General features: G+C 39.0%; 2 protein-coding genes across 5 annotated transcripts in view; one reads left to right on the top strand and one right to left on the bottom strand.

Annotated features, from left to right (window-relative positions):
* LOC148868425 (phosphoglucosamine mutase family protein) overlaps positions 1–5,091 on the top strand; it is a 39,914-nt gene extending 34,823 nt beyond the window's left edge. For all 3 annotated transcript variants that reach the window (XM_088968985.1, XM_088968987.1, XM_088968986.1), the window contains 6 exons: positions 50–111; positions 2,449–2,544; positions 2,704–2,858; positions 2,935–3,031; positions 4,234–4,311; positions 4,512–5,091. In XM_088968985.1, coding sequence (XP_088825111.1) covers positions 50–111; positions 2,449–2,544; positions 2,704–2,858; positions 2,935–3,031; positions 4,234–4,311; positions 4,512–4,622 — 599 coding nt within the window. In that variant the 3' untranslated portion in view covers positions 4,623–5,091. The remainder of the gene's footprint in view (positions 1–49; positions 112–2,448; positions 2,545–2,703; positions 2,859–2,934; positions 3,032–4,233; positions 4,312–4,511) is intronic.
* Positions 5,092–6,656: 1,565 nt separating this feature from the next.
* LOC148868424 (Acyl-CoA N-acyltransferases (NAT) superfamily protein) lies at positions 6,657–13,428 on the bottom strand. Of its 2 annotated transcripts, none has more exons than XM_088973544.1 (3): positions 13,138–13,428; positions 12,326–12,722; positions 6,657–7,221 (listed from the first exon to the last, which is right to left on the bottom strand). In XM_088973544.1, the coding sequence occupies exons 1-3, from the start codon at positions 13,307–13,309 to the stop codon at positions 6,933–6,935; spliced, it is 858 nt and encodes a 285-aa protein (XP_088829670.1). In that variant the 5' UTR covers positions 13,310–13,428; the 3' UTR covers positions 6,657–6,932. The 2 variants fall into 2 exon arrangements, with proteins under 2 accessions (XP_088829670.1, XP_088829669.1); XM_088973543.1 differs by having other exon boundaries at positions 12,326–12,876; positions 13,138–13,371.
* Positions 13,429–14,726: the final 1,298 nt, after the last annotated feature.

Below are 14,726 nucleotides of genomic sequence, written 5' to 3'. Positions count from 1 at the left end.
TTCCGAATTCTTGATGGATCTTATGCTCATAACTTTTAATGTTTTGTAGGAGGGAAGCACCACCGCTTCAAAAGAGGGTACAAAAATGTCATTGATGAAGCAATCCGCTTGGTGAGACTTGACTTAATGTCACATATATTCAGCTACATGTGCATGAGCTGCAGATTGTTTCTTACGGACTTTTCTGATTTGATTTCTGAATAAACAATTATTCATTTTTTGTTCATTCAACTAGGGAGAGTACCTCATTTATCAAAAAAGATGGTCTCCCTAAATTGCTCTGATCTCTCTCTCTCTCTCTCTCTCTCTCACACACACACACAAGTGGGTATATCATGCATGCGTTTTCTTTTTGTGGTGATGATGGTTGTTGGGTGGATTGGAGGTTGGGTAGGGTCATGGTCAAATCAGATCTCAGTGAGGATGCAGCTGGTTTCTTCAATGAGGTTCTTTGGTTCTTGGCTTCGGTATCAAACCCACCAAATCCAAGAATAGTAAGGAAGTCCTGAGGGATGATGGAAGAAGTACAGCCTGTGTAGATTTTGTTGGTGGTCGGGAGAGCACCACTGCTTACTCCACATCTTTGAGAGTCATAAAACCTTCAACCTAGGTTGCAATATAATTCTCATGATCTTATTCTCGATGAAAGAAGACATACAGTTAGAGAATTTGGTGCTAGATAGAACAAAAACAGGAGTAATAACCACTCTACATAGATTGCTTGCCCTATAATTTATTTAATTTTTGTTTAGTATAACTTGCTAATTTAGTGATATATATATTTTTTGCAAATGTGATTTGATCTATTACATTGCCACTATCTTAATTATAAGATTTGAAATTGCATTTTATTCAATCTTTGTGTTATTTCACTGTTTCATGATTCTTACTTGCTTGCTATCTTGCTTTTTATATTAGATAAAAGTGATTTATGTTTACGTAGGAACTTAATTCTCAGAAAAAAAAAAGTCAAATATAGTTGGTTCTCCGTGATAGCGCAGGTCACTTCACTGCTCTCTCTCTCTCTCTCTCTCTATCTCTCTCTCTCTCTCTCTCTCTGAGTCTTTGACAGCTTTTTTAAACAAGGCTGGATCAAAGTCACTGCACAATCATCTTTCCTGATACCAATAAGTTTCTTTTTAGTTTATGTCAAAGTTTCCAATCCTACATACTGTTTAGTAATGGAGGTTTTGGGCCTTTTGGCTCTGTATACACTATACAGTGTGTAAAACTGTAAACGATGATGCACACTTGAAAGGATTGGGAAAACAAGCTAAAATAGTTAGGGTGCTTATATGGTGCTATTATTTGGAGCTTCCTGTAGATGACTCAACGACATAAAATTGAGCCTTTTGCCTTTGTGGAACCTGTCTTAACCTTATTAAACCTTCCTATTAAACATTGCCCACATAGCCATAGCAATAGAAGGGCAATTGCTACAGTTAACTTGGAGGCATGAACCTCAATGTGTAACACTTTAACCTTCTTATACTCTTGATAGACATGTCAAGCAATGATGAAGTGACATACTGAAGGGTAACCGAGATGCACGTTAATATACCATGATGATCTCTTCACAAACAGCCTTTGTACACTAAACCAGATTCAGTTTGGCTTGATTTAGGCTAGTTTATGAGAATTAAACCATAATTTTTGTTTAGATGTATTAAAATAGTAATATCTAAGTTAAATTTTTAATATTAATTAGTAATAATAATATAATAACTAATTAATTACTAAAATATGATATGGTAATTAATTAATTAATTCAATAAAACTGGCTATTCTTAATTATTAATAATAGTAATTTAACTTAATATTAATAGCAAATAAATTAATATAAATTAAGTTACAATTAATATGCGAGGTGTATTGTTAAAACAAGCATGCTAGTATTTAACTTATAACTTGGGAAATTAAAATTAATCTAAATAGGTCAAGTTAAAATAAGTAAAATAGGAAAATAATTACATTAAAGTTAACTTAAGCTTTAGTATTTACACTAACTTGACTTTAAGCTCAGAGTAAAAGTAATTAATAGTAATTAATGTAAATTAAATTATTTATTTATGTTATGTAAATTGTTCAGAGGAAAGAATAGGACTTTTACTTTCTCATGGTTATTCATGTTTGACAACTAAGTGTAATTAATTTTAAGTTTTGACAAGAAAGCTATGAATCACCAATTAGGGTCTCTTGAAATAAGTTAAATATTCTCCATCTGAACATGAAAAGCTAAAGCACATTAGAGGGCTCCTCCTGTTTCAGTTTTACTTAACAAATCCTCTTCATTGCATGGGGCCCTACTAGTTCCTTGTTTATGGCAATGCTTTAGTGCTTAGATTGCCTACCATCTTCAATTCAAGTGATCTATTCCTTCCCTCCCCCAGAGGCTACAAATTATTCCTACAGAAATGTTCCTAACTGAAGCAAAAATAATGCTGGCAGAACTCGGTTGGTGAGGAATCACACCTAGCAATTGAAACCAGTGGCCATGGAGCTCTCAAGGAGAATCACTGGCTTGATGATGGTGCATACCTTATGGTAAGCTTTAGTTGCTTTTATCCTTTGGGAGGTTGTTTCACTTGGTAGATTGGTTTCCATTAATGGATGAAAGAAACACATGGTTATTTAGTCCATATTTCTAACTGAATACCTTTTCCTGTTTGCTTTCTTTCCTTCCCCTTATTGTGTTACTTGCAGGTAAAACTATTAAATAAACTTGCTTCGGCCAGAGCTCTTGGAACAAGTGGTGGCAGCAAAGTTCTGACTGATCTGGTGGAGGGTCTGGAGGAGCCAGCTGTTGCAGTTGAACTGCGGTTGAAGATTGATCAGAATCATGTGGATATGAAAGGAGGGTATGATGGATGATCAGCTTATGGTTTATTCTTGAATAAATAAGTGGTGGATAAAATAATGATTCTCTGCTTTCAGATCTTTCCGGGATTATGGAGAGGCAGTGCTTAAGCATTTAGAGAACATGACAAACTCAGACCCAAAGCTTCAGAAAGCCCCTGTTAACTATGAAGGCGTAAGTTCATCAGTCTTTGCTAAATTGTATATGGCTAGATTAAAGAAGGAAGATTCTTAAGTTCTGTCAAATGATGACTGCATTTTTACCATTATTCTTAATGTTATCTGTCTAGAAAAAAACGGCTTCTCCATTTTTTTATCAGTAACTGAAAACTTTTATTAAATAAGAGAAATATAAGTACAAGAAAGGGGGAGATAAAATGTCCTATCTCCCCACCAATAGATTACAAGAAAAACTTGGAAATTAGCCCAAAATAAAGAATCCCTATTCGCTCTTTGTTTGGCTAGATCATCAGCAAGTGAGTTGGTACTCCTTTTCACCCAGCTGTACTTCACCTCAATACCCCTAGTAAGCCATTTGAATTTCTTCCTTTCATCGCTAAACCTCCACATGCTGCTGTTGTCTTCCTTTATCTATCTAATCACCACTTCTGAGTTCTGTATCACCTTCAAGGATCAACCTCCTGATGTTCATATTCCTAGCTTTTCTGGATACCTTCCAGAGCTGCAAATGCCATACCTTGGGGTAAATTCTTAGCCCTATAACATGGTGGGAGAGAATTCGTCATCCAAGCCTTGCCCAGTGGTTTGACTCAGGGGCGGAGCTAGGATTTTCTTTTGAGGGGGGCCAAAATGTAATAAACATCGATAGGGGGGGTCAAAAGTTAGTAAATATAGGTAGGGGGACCAAAATATAGGTAAAATTAATTAAAATGGGTATTGTAGGGATTTTCAAGGCATGGGTGGTGGCCCCCCTCTGCCATCCCCAGGCTCCGCCCCTGGGTTTGACTACATGAATCCTGTTTCGGCATGTGAGAATCTCTCTCTCTCTCTCTCTCTCTTTAACTTTCTAGTTGTTGAGTATATTAATCATCTCATATGTTGGAACCACAAAAGAGAAACATGGGGCAAGCAGAGTTAGACTTGGACATTGACTGAGCTGTTTTCTTTTGCAACTTTCCAACTATCAATTTGGAATTCTGAGTTAGAAGGATGAATTTTCGTTCTCTCTGAGACCTAGGAAAATCCTATACGTGTATTGGTGTATCTTTGACTTCTGTTAATATACGGTTACAGAAATCAGCTGAAGTTGCCCCGTCTATTGAAACCATCACCAAAAAAGGGTGATTAGATAATGAAAATTTGGTTTCTTTCTGAGTCGAAAGCTACAAATATGTGTATTATCCCTCATGTAAACAGGTTCGAGTCTCTGGCTATGGTGGGTGGTTCCTTCTAAGACTTTCTCTCCACGATCCTGTTCTGCCTCTCAACATCGAGGTAAATAACACCTTCCTGGATTGTTAATTTGTTACTTTTAAGCCTGTCTTATATTAGTGAAATTAGTAACTTTGAAGGTGCAAAAGCTTTGACCACAAAACTTGTCACTCAACAAAACTTGCCGTTTACTACTGCTTATCTCTATAAGATGCTAGTGCCTGCTGCATGTCTCCATTGATCAATGATAGCACTCACTGCAGGCACCAAGCAATGAGGATGCTGTGAAGCTTGGGCTTTCTGTGCTTGCCGCTGTTAAAGAGTTCCCCGCTTTGGACATGTCTGCATTATGCAAATTTGTCCATGCATCGTAAAGTTGAGAGCTTTACAAGAAGCTAGCCTATCAGCTCTTGGCTTGTAACCTGATCTGGTAATAGCTGTCCTTTTTTGGGATGGTTACTTGTCAGGTCCTTGCCAATGTCAGGTTGCTTCAGGGATTGAGGGAAGTCTTTAGGACTCTAGTTTGGATGACCACATTGAAATGGTTTTTTTGAATCCTGAGGTTTTTTTCTTCATGTTAGCCTGCTGTGTATGATAAAGAAAAATAGTAATAAAAATCATATTTGTAGTGCAAATATTTGAGGTGGGCTGAGGGTGGGGTGTGGGGAAAGACATTGTTTATGTGCGTGATGGGGGGACTGAACGGTACAAAATGGGTTACTTTTCTCAACACCCTAAGAAGTAACGGAGTGTATCAACAGGGATCGATGCCATCTATTAGACCATGGTTCATGTTGAATCAGTCTTTCTAGGTTCAGAAATGGCATTTTTTATTTTTTTGTATATTTTACTGGTATTTGCCCTCTTGATTCTGTTAGCTGAGAGCAGGTAGAGATCAGGTGGTTCGTGGTGACCGTTAAGAAAGATTTTTACTACATACTAACATATAAATTACAGGCTAAGAAGGAATATATTTTCAGGATAAAGTACGGGTAACATTGCTGAATATATTTTTAAGGTAACCAAGGAATGTAACTGGGATTATTTGTTGTTCGGAAAGAGGGATTATTTGTTTCATGTTTGGGATATTTTTAACGTGGTATACTGCTGATTCTCTCCCCGGCTCCCCTCAAGAGCCTCAACGAAAAGTCGGGCACTCCGGTTTTCATTTCAGAACTTAGTACGCAGGACCGTAATTGCTTTTGATTATTGTGCTGACGAAATTGTCCCAAGTGTATAGTTGTTGGATTTTGTTTTTTTTTTTTTTTTATAAATGGGTAAAGTCGTTGGAGTAGAACTCATAGTTGGGACTTGGGAGGGACATATCAGCCTTCACATTAAACATGCAGGGCACTAAGCCCAAGTATTCTGACACTAATAAAAATATGCCCAAGTATGAGGACCATCATTTGATTGCAGGGTCTCGATATAATCCAAGAGATTTAGGAGGCCCAGTCCAGTGGCTCTCGTATGGGTCTAGTGAGAGGACGCGCAGATTACTCATGAATAATAAAAGTATGAAACAATAAGGACTTCCAAGAAACCCAAGTGATCAATGCGATGGCATATAAAGTGCATATACCAAAGAAGAGTTGATGTCGATTAAAAAAAAAGCAAGGTTTTAAAAACTGACCTGAAAACAAAACCGTTCTGACCAATGGTATTTGGGTCAGTGGTTTGACCATCTGGGTCAAATGGTTCGAATGGTTTGAGCATCTTATTTATTAGATTGGAATATTAGGGTAAGATGCAAATGTATATTATATAAGAGGAAATAAAGGTTGAAATTTGAAATTTGAAAGCTGTTGGTTGAACTGAAAGAGTTCAAAAAAAGAAGAGGACTTGCAGGATAATGACAGTGACGGCGATGTTGAACTACAGCGGCAGCAGCAGTGGCGTTCAGTCTCTGATCTCTCTCTCTTTCACTTTCTTGTGCGATAAAGAAAGATATGAGATTTCTCAATCTGAGATCTGAGCAGCAAATCGTTCTTTGGGTTGAACGATTTATCGGTCAAGCTGTTTGGGTCAATGGTTTATGACCAAATGACGGGTTTGGAATAAAACAGCACTGGTTGCCTGAACGATTTCCAGTCTGAACAGTCCATAAAAAAATCAATGTTGTGAAGAAAAAATTGCATTTTGAGATACAATTATCTCAACCGTATTCCACTCTAAACCATATCAACAAATATCACGAAAAATATCTCTCGGGATGTGGCTGGGTTGATTTCTGGAATCTGTGACTACCGAGACCCTGATGGTAGCAACTAAAAGTTGCACATTATGTTTGATTCAGAAGGTCCTCACTGAATTGTAAATCGGATGAGAAATACAGGTGAGAAAGCGAAAAAAGCGTTCTTTTTTTTGTTATTCATGTTTAGTTTGGAAGGAATATATATGCAAATATGTACCGTGCAAATACATATAAAATAATATACAATACAAAATTTTACACTACATATTTGTATTTGTACTCCTTCCAAACTGAGCCAGCAAAAAGAGCATTCAGCATGCAACATTTGCTGCAAGAGATGAATATTACACATGCAATAAATACAGTTCCTTGAGAGTCGCATCAAAATATCTATTTGTTTACATATTTACAGAATCAACATTTCTTTTTTTTTTTTTTTCCTTCCCCCACTCCAAATTCTTCCTTTAAGGATTCTTATATCCAGAAGGAATCAAATAGGGATTGGTGTGGTAAGGAGCTTCATCATGAAACTGAACTGTATATTTGGAGAGGTCTTAGGTCGAGGCCAGTTTGCCTTGTCTGGGACCTTGATGCATTTGAAGCCCTGGCCTTTGTACAGCTGTGTGGCTGCAGGATTGTTTACGTCGCAGTGCAATGCAATGGCACGGCATCCCCAACTCCTTGCTTGGGCTTCTGCCTTTGCTATGAGTCTCTTGGCTATTCCCTTACGCCTATCCCTCTCACGAACTGCAACATTGGATATGTATGCTATCCCAGTCCTGACAGGATATGTTGATTACACACGTTAGAAAGAGACCTGATACGGAGAGAGAAAAGAAGAATGAAGTAAAATATAGGCTGTCATTTTTGTGGAAAAATTGTTATACGTAAGAGTGACATGAACTCAGAGTGTAACATGGCCAAAGGACAGCTTTTATCTTCAGTCCCTCAACTTGGCAATAAGCCCTCTTATACATCTGGCTCTGCAGAATGGAATCTTTCAACCGGTCAACAAAGGACAGCTTTTGTTATTATAATATTATAATAACCAAGTAAAGAATCTCTTTCAACTGGTCAGTTGTCTTTAGTAACCTCAAGCTTGTACCTGCTTTATATACTGATAACCCGACCAATCTTCAAGCTTTAGATTGAAGGTTTCTTGGTGAGCCACTGGTAGAAAGGGTGTGGATCAACCAACAAGGTATTGGTTGTGGATCAAGTGACAATCCACCTCAATGTACTTGATGCACTCATTTAAAATATGATTAGATGCAATTTGAATGGCACTAGGAGCATTGAGGATGTGGGTGGTGGTGGCGTGTGTTCAATGTGGGAGTTGGGAAAATGGATGAGGATGCAGGTGTTGTAGGCTAGCCTAGTTCGTGGGGACAGATCCTGAAGTGAAGGTTGAAGTGTGGGTGTCTTTTGATTGGGGGAAGGATTGTCTGATGGGTGTGAGGAAGTTAAACAGTGGGCTATTCCTGTTTATGTTCTATAGTAGAGGAGCAGAGAGGATTCTGGAGTAAGAGAGCTTAACGGTGAGAGAATATGACCTTCGATTAAGTTGGTGGTTTCCAACAGCAGGGGTAATTAGAGAAGCAAGAAGAAGGGCGGTGTAGTTAGGAGTGATTGGTATCCCCCTTCACGCGTGGAGTATACTTACCTTTAAGGAAATTGGGGATCGTTACGGGAAGTTCCTAAAATATGATGATAGGAATAGAACTTCGGAAAGGTTGGACATGGCTACAATATATTTGTGGAAGTGGAGGAGGTTTCTGGTCTACCAAACAAGATGGAACTTCAGTTTGCTGGGAAGAGCTATGAGTTGAGATTAATTTTAAAAGGGGAGCACAGGACTTTCTTGAGGGCAGACATGAAAAAGCATGGTGGAAAGGTTGATTTGGATAAGCTAGGGGGAGAAAATATTGAGAAGAACCAGAATTGCAGAATGGAGAAGGGTAGGGAGATGAAGAGTCGATCGAAGGTGGATGACGATGAGGTGGCATGTTTGAAGGGTAAAGTAGGGAGTTCAGAGGAAAATTTTGAGTTGGATTTACATCGAGAGGGACACATGGGGGGTGAGGGCGATGTGAGAGCGGAAGACCAAAAATGGAATGAGAAGATTTAGATAGGAGAAGGGGAACAAGCAGTAGTGGGCACTAGGGAGTCGAGAGGCCTAAGTGGGGACCACTTCAAGAAGAAAAAACAAAAGTTTTGGAAGTAAAAAACTGGTGGAAGGAGTTGAAGTCTTTAAGGAGGCTAGGAGGGGTAAGATAGGAAGAGGGGAGGAAAAAAATCTTTTGGGGTAAAGGATTTGATTAGTGGGTTTGGGTTGTTCCAAGGTACGGGAAAGGTAGGAAGAAGAAGGCAGTGCTGAATAAAGGGGAGAAAAGAAAAGGTGAACACGGTGCAGGGTGCAATCAGGTGGAAGACATTGCTGGTGAAAATGATGAGGCTGGTTTACGGGGAGTTAGGCAGCAGGTTCAGTTGCAGGAGGTTGGCGGTATGATTGGGGGCAAGCTCATCTCTGTGGTACAGCCATTGCATGTTCAACACTCCAAAAGTTCTCTCAATGGAGTCTTGGCGAGTGGGGTGGAGATTGTGACAAAGATAGTTGAGGAGGTTGATTCGGAGAATGGGTCGCGTGACATAAGCAGCATCGCTGAGGCTGGTCTTCTTAGCAATGAGGTAAGTCCAGTTCCTATGCCTCGTACTGAGGTTTGGGATGAGTCTAGTAAGGAAGTGACGTGGGAGGAGCAGGGGGAGGTGAGGAAAGTTCAAGCAAAGGGGAAGAGTTCTGATGGGACGAAAGGGTATAATCTTCATAACAGAATGTATAATAGAGAAAAGAGTAGACACTCGCTGAATTTGTCTGTAGGGGCAGAAGAAGAGGCGGAGATTGGCGAGGTTGAAAGGGGGATAAAAAAGAGACAAAGGGGAAGGGTGGTGAAGGGGCCTTAGAAATTGCAAATTCCAATTTTGGAGAGGCGGAAATTGGTAAGTTAGTGGAGAGGGGAGGTGGCAGTGGGAAAAGCACTTGGTTTAATCTTTTGGGGAGGTGAAGGCTCTGCAAGGAAAGCCTTTGAACATTTTGAAAAGAAGAGAGGAAAAAAATAAAAAGAAAATAATTGAGGGTGGTGAAATTTGGAATGGGGAGTTGAGTGGGGCGAAGAGATCAAGGGTCGGAGGTGAAGTTTCTGAGCTGGTTATAAGGGGGCTAGGAGGGTTAGTTGAAGGGCTGTGGTGAGGAGTGTAGTTAGAAACATTAAATAAGAGGTGGGGGTGATACAGGAGTCAAAGATATAGAACTTTGTAGCGAGATTAAAACTTAAAGTTCGGGGTTTTAACAGTGGAAAGTGGTGAAGTCACTGCAGAATTATTTTCCTCTTGGCCTTTGCAAAGAGGAAGTTGGTTGGTCAAGATTTTGTGGAGTTGCTTCACCTTTGCTAGGTGATGGATTAGTTGGAAAGAAGGAGAAGAAGGTTGTTTGTGAATTTGCAATGATCCATTGAGAAGTGGTAGCATTCAGTGGCAAGTCAGTAGCAATATGGACATTGGTCTTTTCAGTTTGCTTTTCAAGATAATAGCTTTGATTGTGGATGAGGATTTTGGATCGCACTGGATTTAGAAGTTTGGATTGTTGTTTGGGTTTGTTCCATGGTGTTACCTTGACACCCCCTCAGAATGTATCTTTTCTTCTGTTTTAATAAAATTTTCTTTTTACTATCAATAAATAAATACATAAATAAAGTGGTATAGGTGGCATAATATCAACCTGAAGAAAAAGAAAAAAGTTTAAATAGATAGCAAAAGGACCTAGGAGGCGAGGATGAAGAAAAAGAATAATCCCTTGGAGGATGCCCTTCATAGATAATGAATAATCTGCTAGACAACAATGAGATGTGATTGACAAGGTGATGAGACCAACTAGCTAATAGCTCGATCAACATGGGCAATATCAAGCTGAGTCATGGTGAGGTAGATAAATCTTCCCACCAATGATCGATAAGGAACCAGATCAAGGAGTGGAGTACTATCATCTTTTGAGTACTTGATGTTCAATTGTAAAGGAGTATTGACTTGCTTATTATCACAGAAAATTTCCAGTTTGATAGGATGTTTAGTGTATTTCTACTCATTCATCATGTACCTCAAGGAGAAGAATGCAGCTCCAAGCCAAGAAATCAAGTCAGAGAACCCAAATCCTTCATCTTAAAGGATTTGGGAGTTTTGAGTTGTCAAATACCTTTTGAGGGTCATGTCTTGTTATAAGTATATCTATCGTCCACATACAATAGGAGAAATACATGTGAGGGCAATAGCTAGAACAACATTGGACATGGTTAGCTTGTGTAATGACATCTTTTAAGTGTTCAAACCATACCTTGGGAACCTTCTTTTCAACCCATATAGGGATTCTTGAGTTTATACACCATGAATTTATCATCAATGTGTATCCAATTGCTAGAACAAATCTCATAATTGTCATCTAAGCAACAAGAGTAAACGTCTCCTCATAATAAACCCCTTGTTCTGGTTAAAAGCCTTCTGCCACCAATATGGGCCTTGTACTAATCTATTGATCCATTTGACTTCAACTTCACTAAGAAGACCTATTTACTGCCAATGTGTGGACAATAGCACCAAGAAGGAAGAAAAGAAGGTGAATTCACCAAGAATCTGTGTAATGTCAGTTCTGTTAAGCATTGACCCACTTGACATCATTTTAATAATTTCAGATTGGTATTCTACGGTTTCTACCTTATAATGTATTTTTCCTTTTCCTATCCTCTTGCAACAAATTTATATACTTAAATTATTTCTTTCTTGTTTTATACTGGTACTTGCAAACCATTCCCTTAGACTTTGACAGATAACATGGCTCAAGATAGAGTGGATAGGCATATGGTAATGATGGAGACATGTCCATCATTTCAAAAAACATGTCCAATAAGGCAATAAGACATTGATAAAGTCCAAACTAGAACAAGAATGCCAGAAGAATTTTACAGACCAGTTTCCTTAAGGATGAATTGGATTCCTTGTATGTTAATGCAAAAATCTCAATCACTTTGTAAGTCCAAATAATGAATTACAAGAATATGAGAAACATTCTATTCTTGCAGTAAAATATCATAAAGGGTAAATTTTTTATTCATTGTCATTTTAATTTCATAATTGATAAAAATTCTGATCCTAAAATATCAGTGTTTTTCTTTCAAATAATTTTTATCAAAGAAATGGCTAGACAATTCAGATATTTTTTTTTCAGAATATGAAATTCTCGTCTCATGAAGATTCCGGAAACAGAGGCAACTAAACAACTTAGAATAAGTAACCTTTTTCTATAAACCTAATTACGTGTTGTTCTCATACAGCATAAAAAACATTCAACACAAAGATAAGAGAAAGTTGTATCAACAAAGATTAATATATATATTATCTCCAATCCATAAAGCACATCTTGTCTGGTTGATCATACATCCCAATTAGATGCAGTATATATCAATTTATGTCATCATTTTTTTCCAGCTATTTAAATCAACTTATCATCCATAATCAAAGTTTCAGCTACAAATAGGTTTGCTTGAGATTGTTAATAGAATTATGAGGCTGTAGCCAATCTGAACGCAATCTTCTGACGGAAAAAATGTTAACTGACACATAAGCCAATTGATGAGCAGAAGCTGTGTGCATCTGCCATTGACACGGATGAATCACCTTGAATCAAGATCATCTTGAGAAAACTAAGGTTAACAGCAAATATGCATGCCTATAACCAGTTAGATGGAAACTCTTCTACATTCAGTTGCAATTTGCAACTTAGGTTGCTGAACAAGGTGAAACTTGACAAGGTAAAGCTTCTCTGCTAAAATATCTAACCTTCTCTGCCGCAGTGGTCCTTTGCGAGGAAGGAAATCGGCCACCGTATCCACTGTTAATATTCCAGCAACATATCCCCTGTTGAAGCTGAATTTCCCTTCAAACTCTCCTATTTTGAATTCTTCACTTCCCAAGGCAAAGCCGTCATCAACTGAGCCACCAACAACAGCAACCAGACACGATCTCCTACAACCACTGGGAATAGAGAACCCGGATAGCATTGCCACCAGCCTGTCGACCCTCAGTACTAAATCCAATGGAAAAGAGTAGTCCGGGAAGAAGGAACTACAATGCGTCTCAGCTACTTCCCAACAATCCTCCAACCGCGCCTCCCGAACAACAATCTCAGGACAGACGCTCGAAAATAATTCAACAGCTTGACTGGCTCTGCAACTTCCTACACACCAAAACATTGGTAAATTCACCAGAGAACCCGAGTGAATGCCAGGCAGACCGACCATAAGTTTGTTTCCCCCCCTCAACTCTAACCATAAAATACACGGACCCAAATAGTTAAGAACCAGGATTTGGACGCCTGTCTGAATTTGTCCCTAGCAAACGAACCCATGATAGTTTTCAGAATTGTTCGATGCCACAGTTTAGCTTTTATCCGATCTAAAGAATTTAAGAAATGAAGATCGCAAAGCCCCAATATCACCTCCTCCACGCAATCCGATTCTAGTGGAAAACTTTGCGTGAAGATGGGGTTTTTGATGCAATCAGATCGAAAGACATCTATCAACTATTTTAAAGAATAAACTAAAGAAACGAGGAAACAAATAGAAATAGATGAGATTCGTAATTTAGCATACCTGATTTGGGAGAGTTGCAGAGAGAGGATGATCGGGAGGATTCATCTCCAGAGCGAGTGAGCTTCCGTGGGAGGGCGAGTTTGTTGGGATAGAGAGAGATTTTCGTATGATAGGTTATTGGGTTTGAGGTGGGATATGGAGACGCAGAGATACCGAGCGGTACTATCCTCATTTCTGATCTCTGTCTGCTCGCTCGCTCGCTCTCCGCCAAAAGAAAGGAAAAAAAATCTAACCGAATCGGTTGCTAACTTGCTAACGAACTTCAATTCACTTAGCGCGGGGAGGGAACGTGGTGCTGTTTGGATCAGAGGCTTGAACCTGAGATATCCCTAATCAACCGCTAAAGGACAATTCTATTGATGTTGTGGGCCCACTTAGAGAGATCAGTTGATTTAACCAGCACACGGTGGCTCTATCGAATCCACCACCACAGTGATTAGTGATTTAGTGATCACCATTCAACGTTGTGACCGGGTCTCCTCACACAGGACGCCTCAAATGCACATCCTACCGTGCATTGGGAGTATCTCCCGTATTAATTAATTATTATTTACGGGAGATGTTTTCAATGCACGGTAGATGTGCAAGTGAGGCGCCCATTTGTGAGGAGCAGATCCCATCTCTTTAAAGTTTAGCTGGAAACTGGATCTGTTCCTCACACTTGGGCGCCTCTTCATGAGGAGCAGATCCCGTTTCTTTAACGTTTAGCTGGGAACTGGATCTGTTCCTCACACTTGCGCTTCACATGTACATTCATCATGCATTGGGATCATCTCCCAAACTTATAAGTACAATAGATATTCCCAATACATGATAGGATGTGCATGTGAGGCGCCATATGTGAGAAGCAGATCTGATTTCATTTAGCTGTGGCATGACTCATAAATGTTCCCATTAGCTATGATCACAATGACGAGATCTACTCTTTACAAATGGGCGCCTCACAGGCACATCCACCATGCACTAGAAACATCTCTCGTGATTCGTGAATAATAACAAATAAATACGAAGCGCCAGATGTGAAGAACAGATCCGATCTCATGATCCCATCCCACATCTTGGGTCGAGGCCCAAGGGGTAAAAGTAACCGTATCTATCACGGCATACAATGGTTTGCGTCTTTGCAATGTTAGTCCACTCATGACTCATCACTGGTAAAGATTCGATTCCTAGAGAGCCGGATATGGTATGCTCAGGACCGTCTACCCGAACCAATCTCGTAAAGTTGAATCCAGTCATCCGGTCTTATATATTTCCCAATGTACTCGCCCAAAGAGAATACCAGCTATATTTGATTTACAGTTGGAATCAATCAAAATCTTGGTTCACATAAGAATCAAAATGAGAATTGAAATAATTTGAAATGGAATTTTATTTTTAAGAAAGAAAGAGGGCTCAAATGAAGAAATACCATTTCATTAAAATAGGAATTGGATTTTGATTCCATTCAATTCAGACCTCTATTGCAGGCCTCATTGATTGATTGAATCAGTTGATTCAATTTGGAGTCATTCCTTCCCCCCCTTTCAATGCGGCTTTCTATATTTTTTTCTAATTATTTGTATTTGAATTCTTGACTCTCCAGTCAC

This window comes from Nelumbo lutea, chromosome 2 (genome assembly GCF_056320005.1).
Source record: "Nelumbo lutea isolate HS-2025 chromosome 2, American lotus-T2T, whole genome shotgun sequence".
Taxonomy (NCBI): Eukaryota; Viridiplantae; Streptophyta; class Magnoliopsida; order Proteales; family Nelumbonaceae; genus Nelumbo; species Nelumbo lutea.
This window is presented reverse-complemented; position numbering and strand designations above follow the sequence as displayed.

Bases quoted from the DNA above. Each gene is read 5' to 3' on its own strand.
- LOC148868424 (XM_088973543.1), bottom strand. From the start codon at position 13,182: ATGAATCCTCCCGATCATCCTCTCTCTGCAACTCTCCCAAATCAG. The intron at 12,877-13,137 runs GTATGCTAAATT...TTCGTTTGCTAG, and splicing joins CTGCAACTCTCCCAAATCAG to GGACAAATTCAGACAGGCGT. The intron at 7,222-12,325 runs GTTAGATATTTT...ATATCCTGTCAG, and splicing joins GGACCACTGCGGCAGAGAAG to GACTGGGATAGCATACATAT.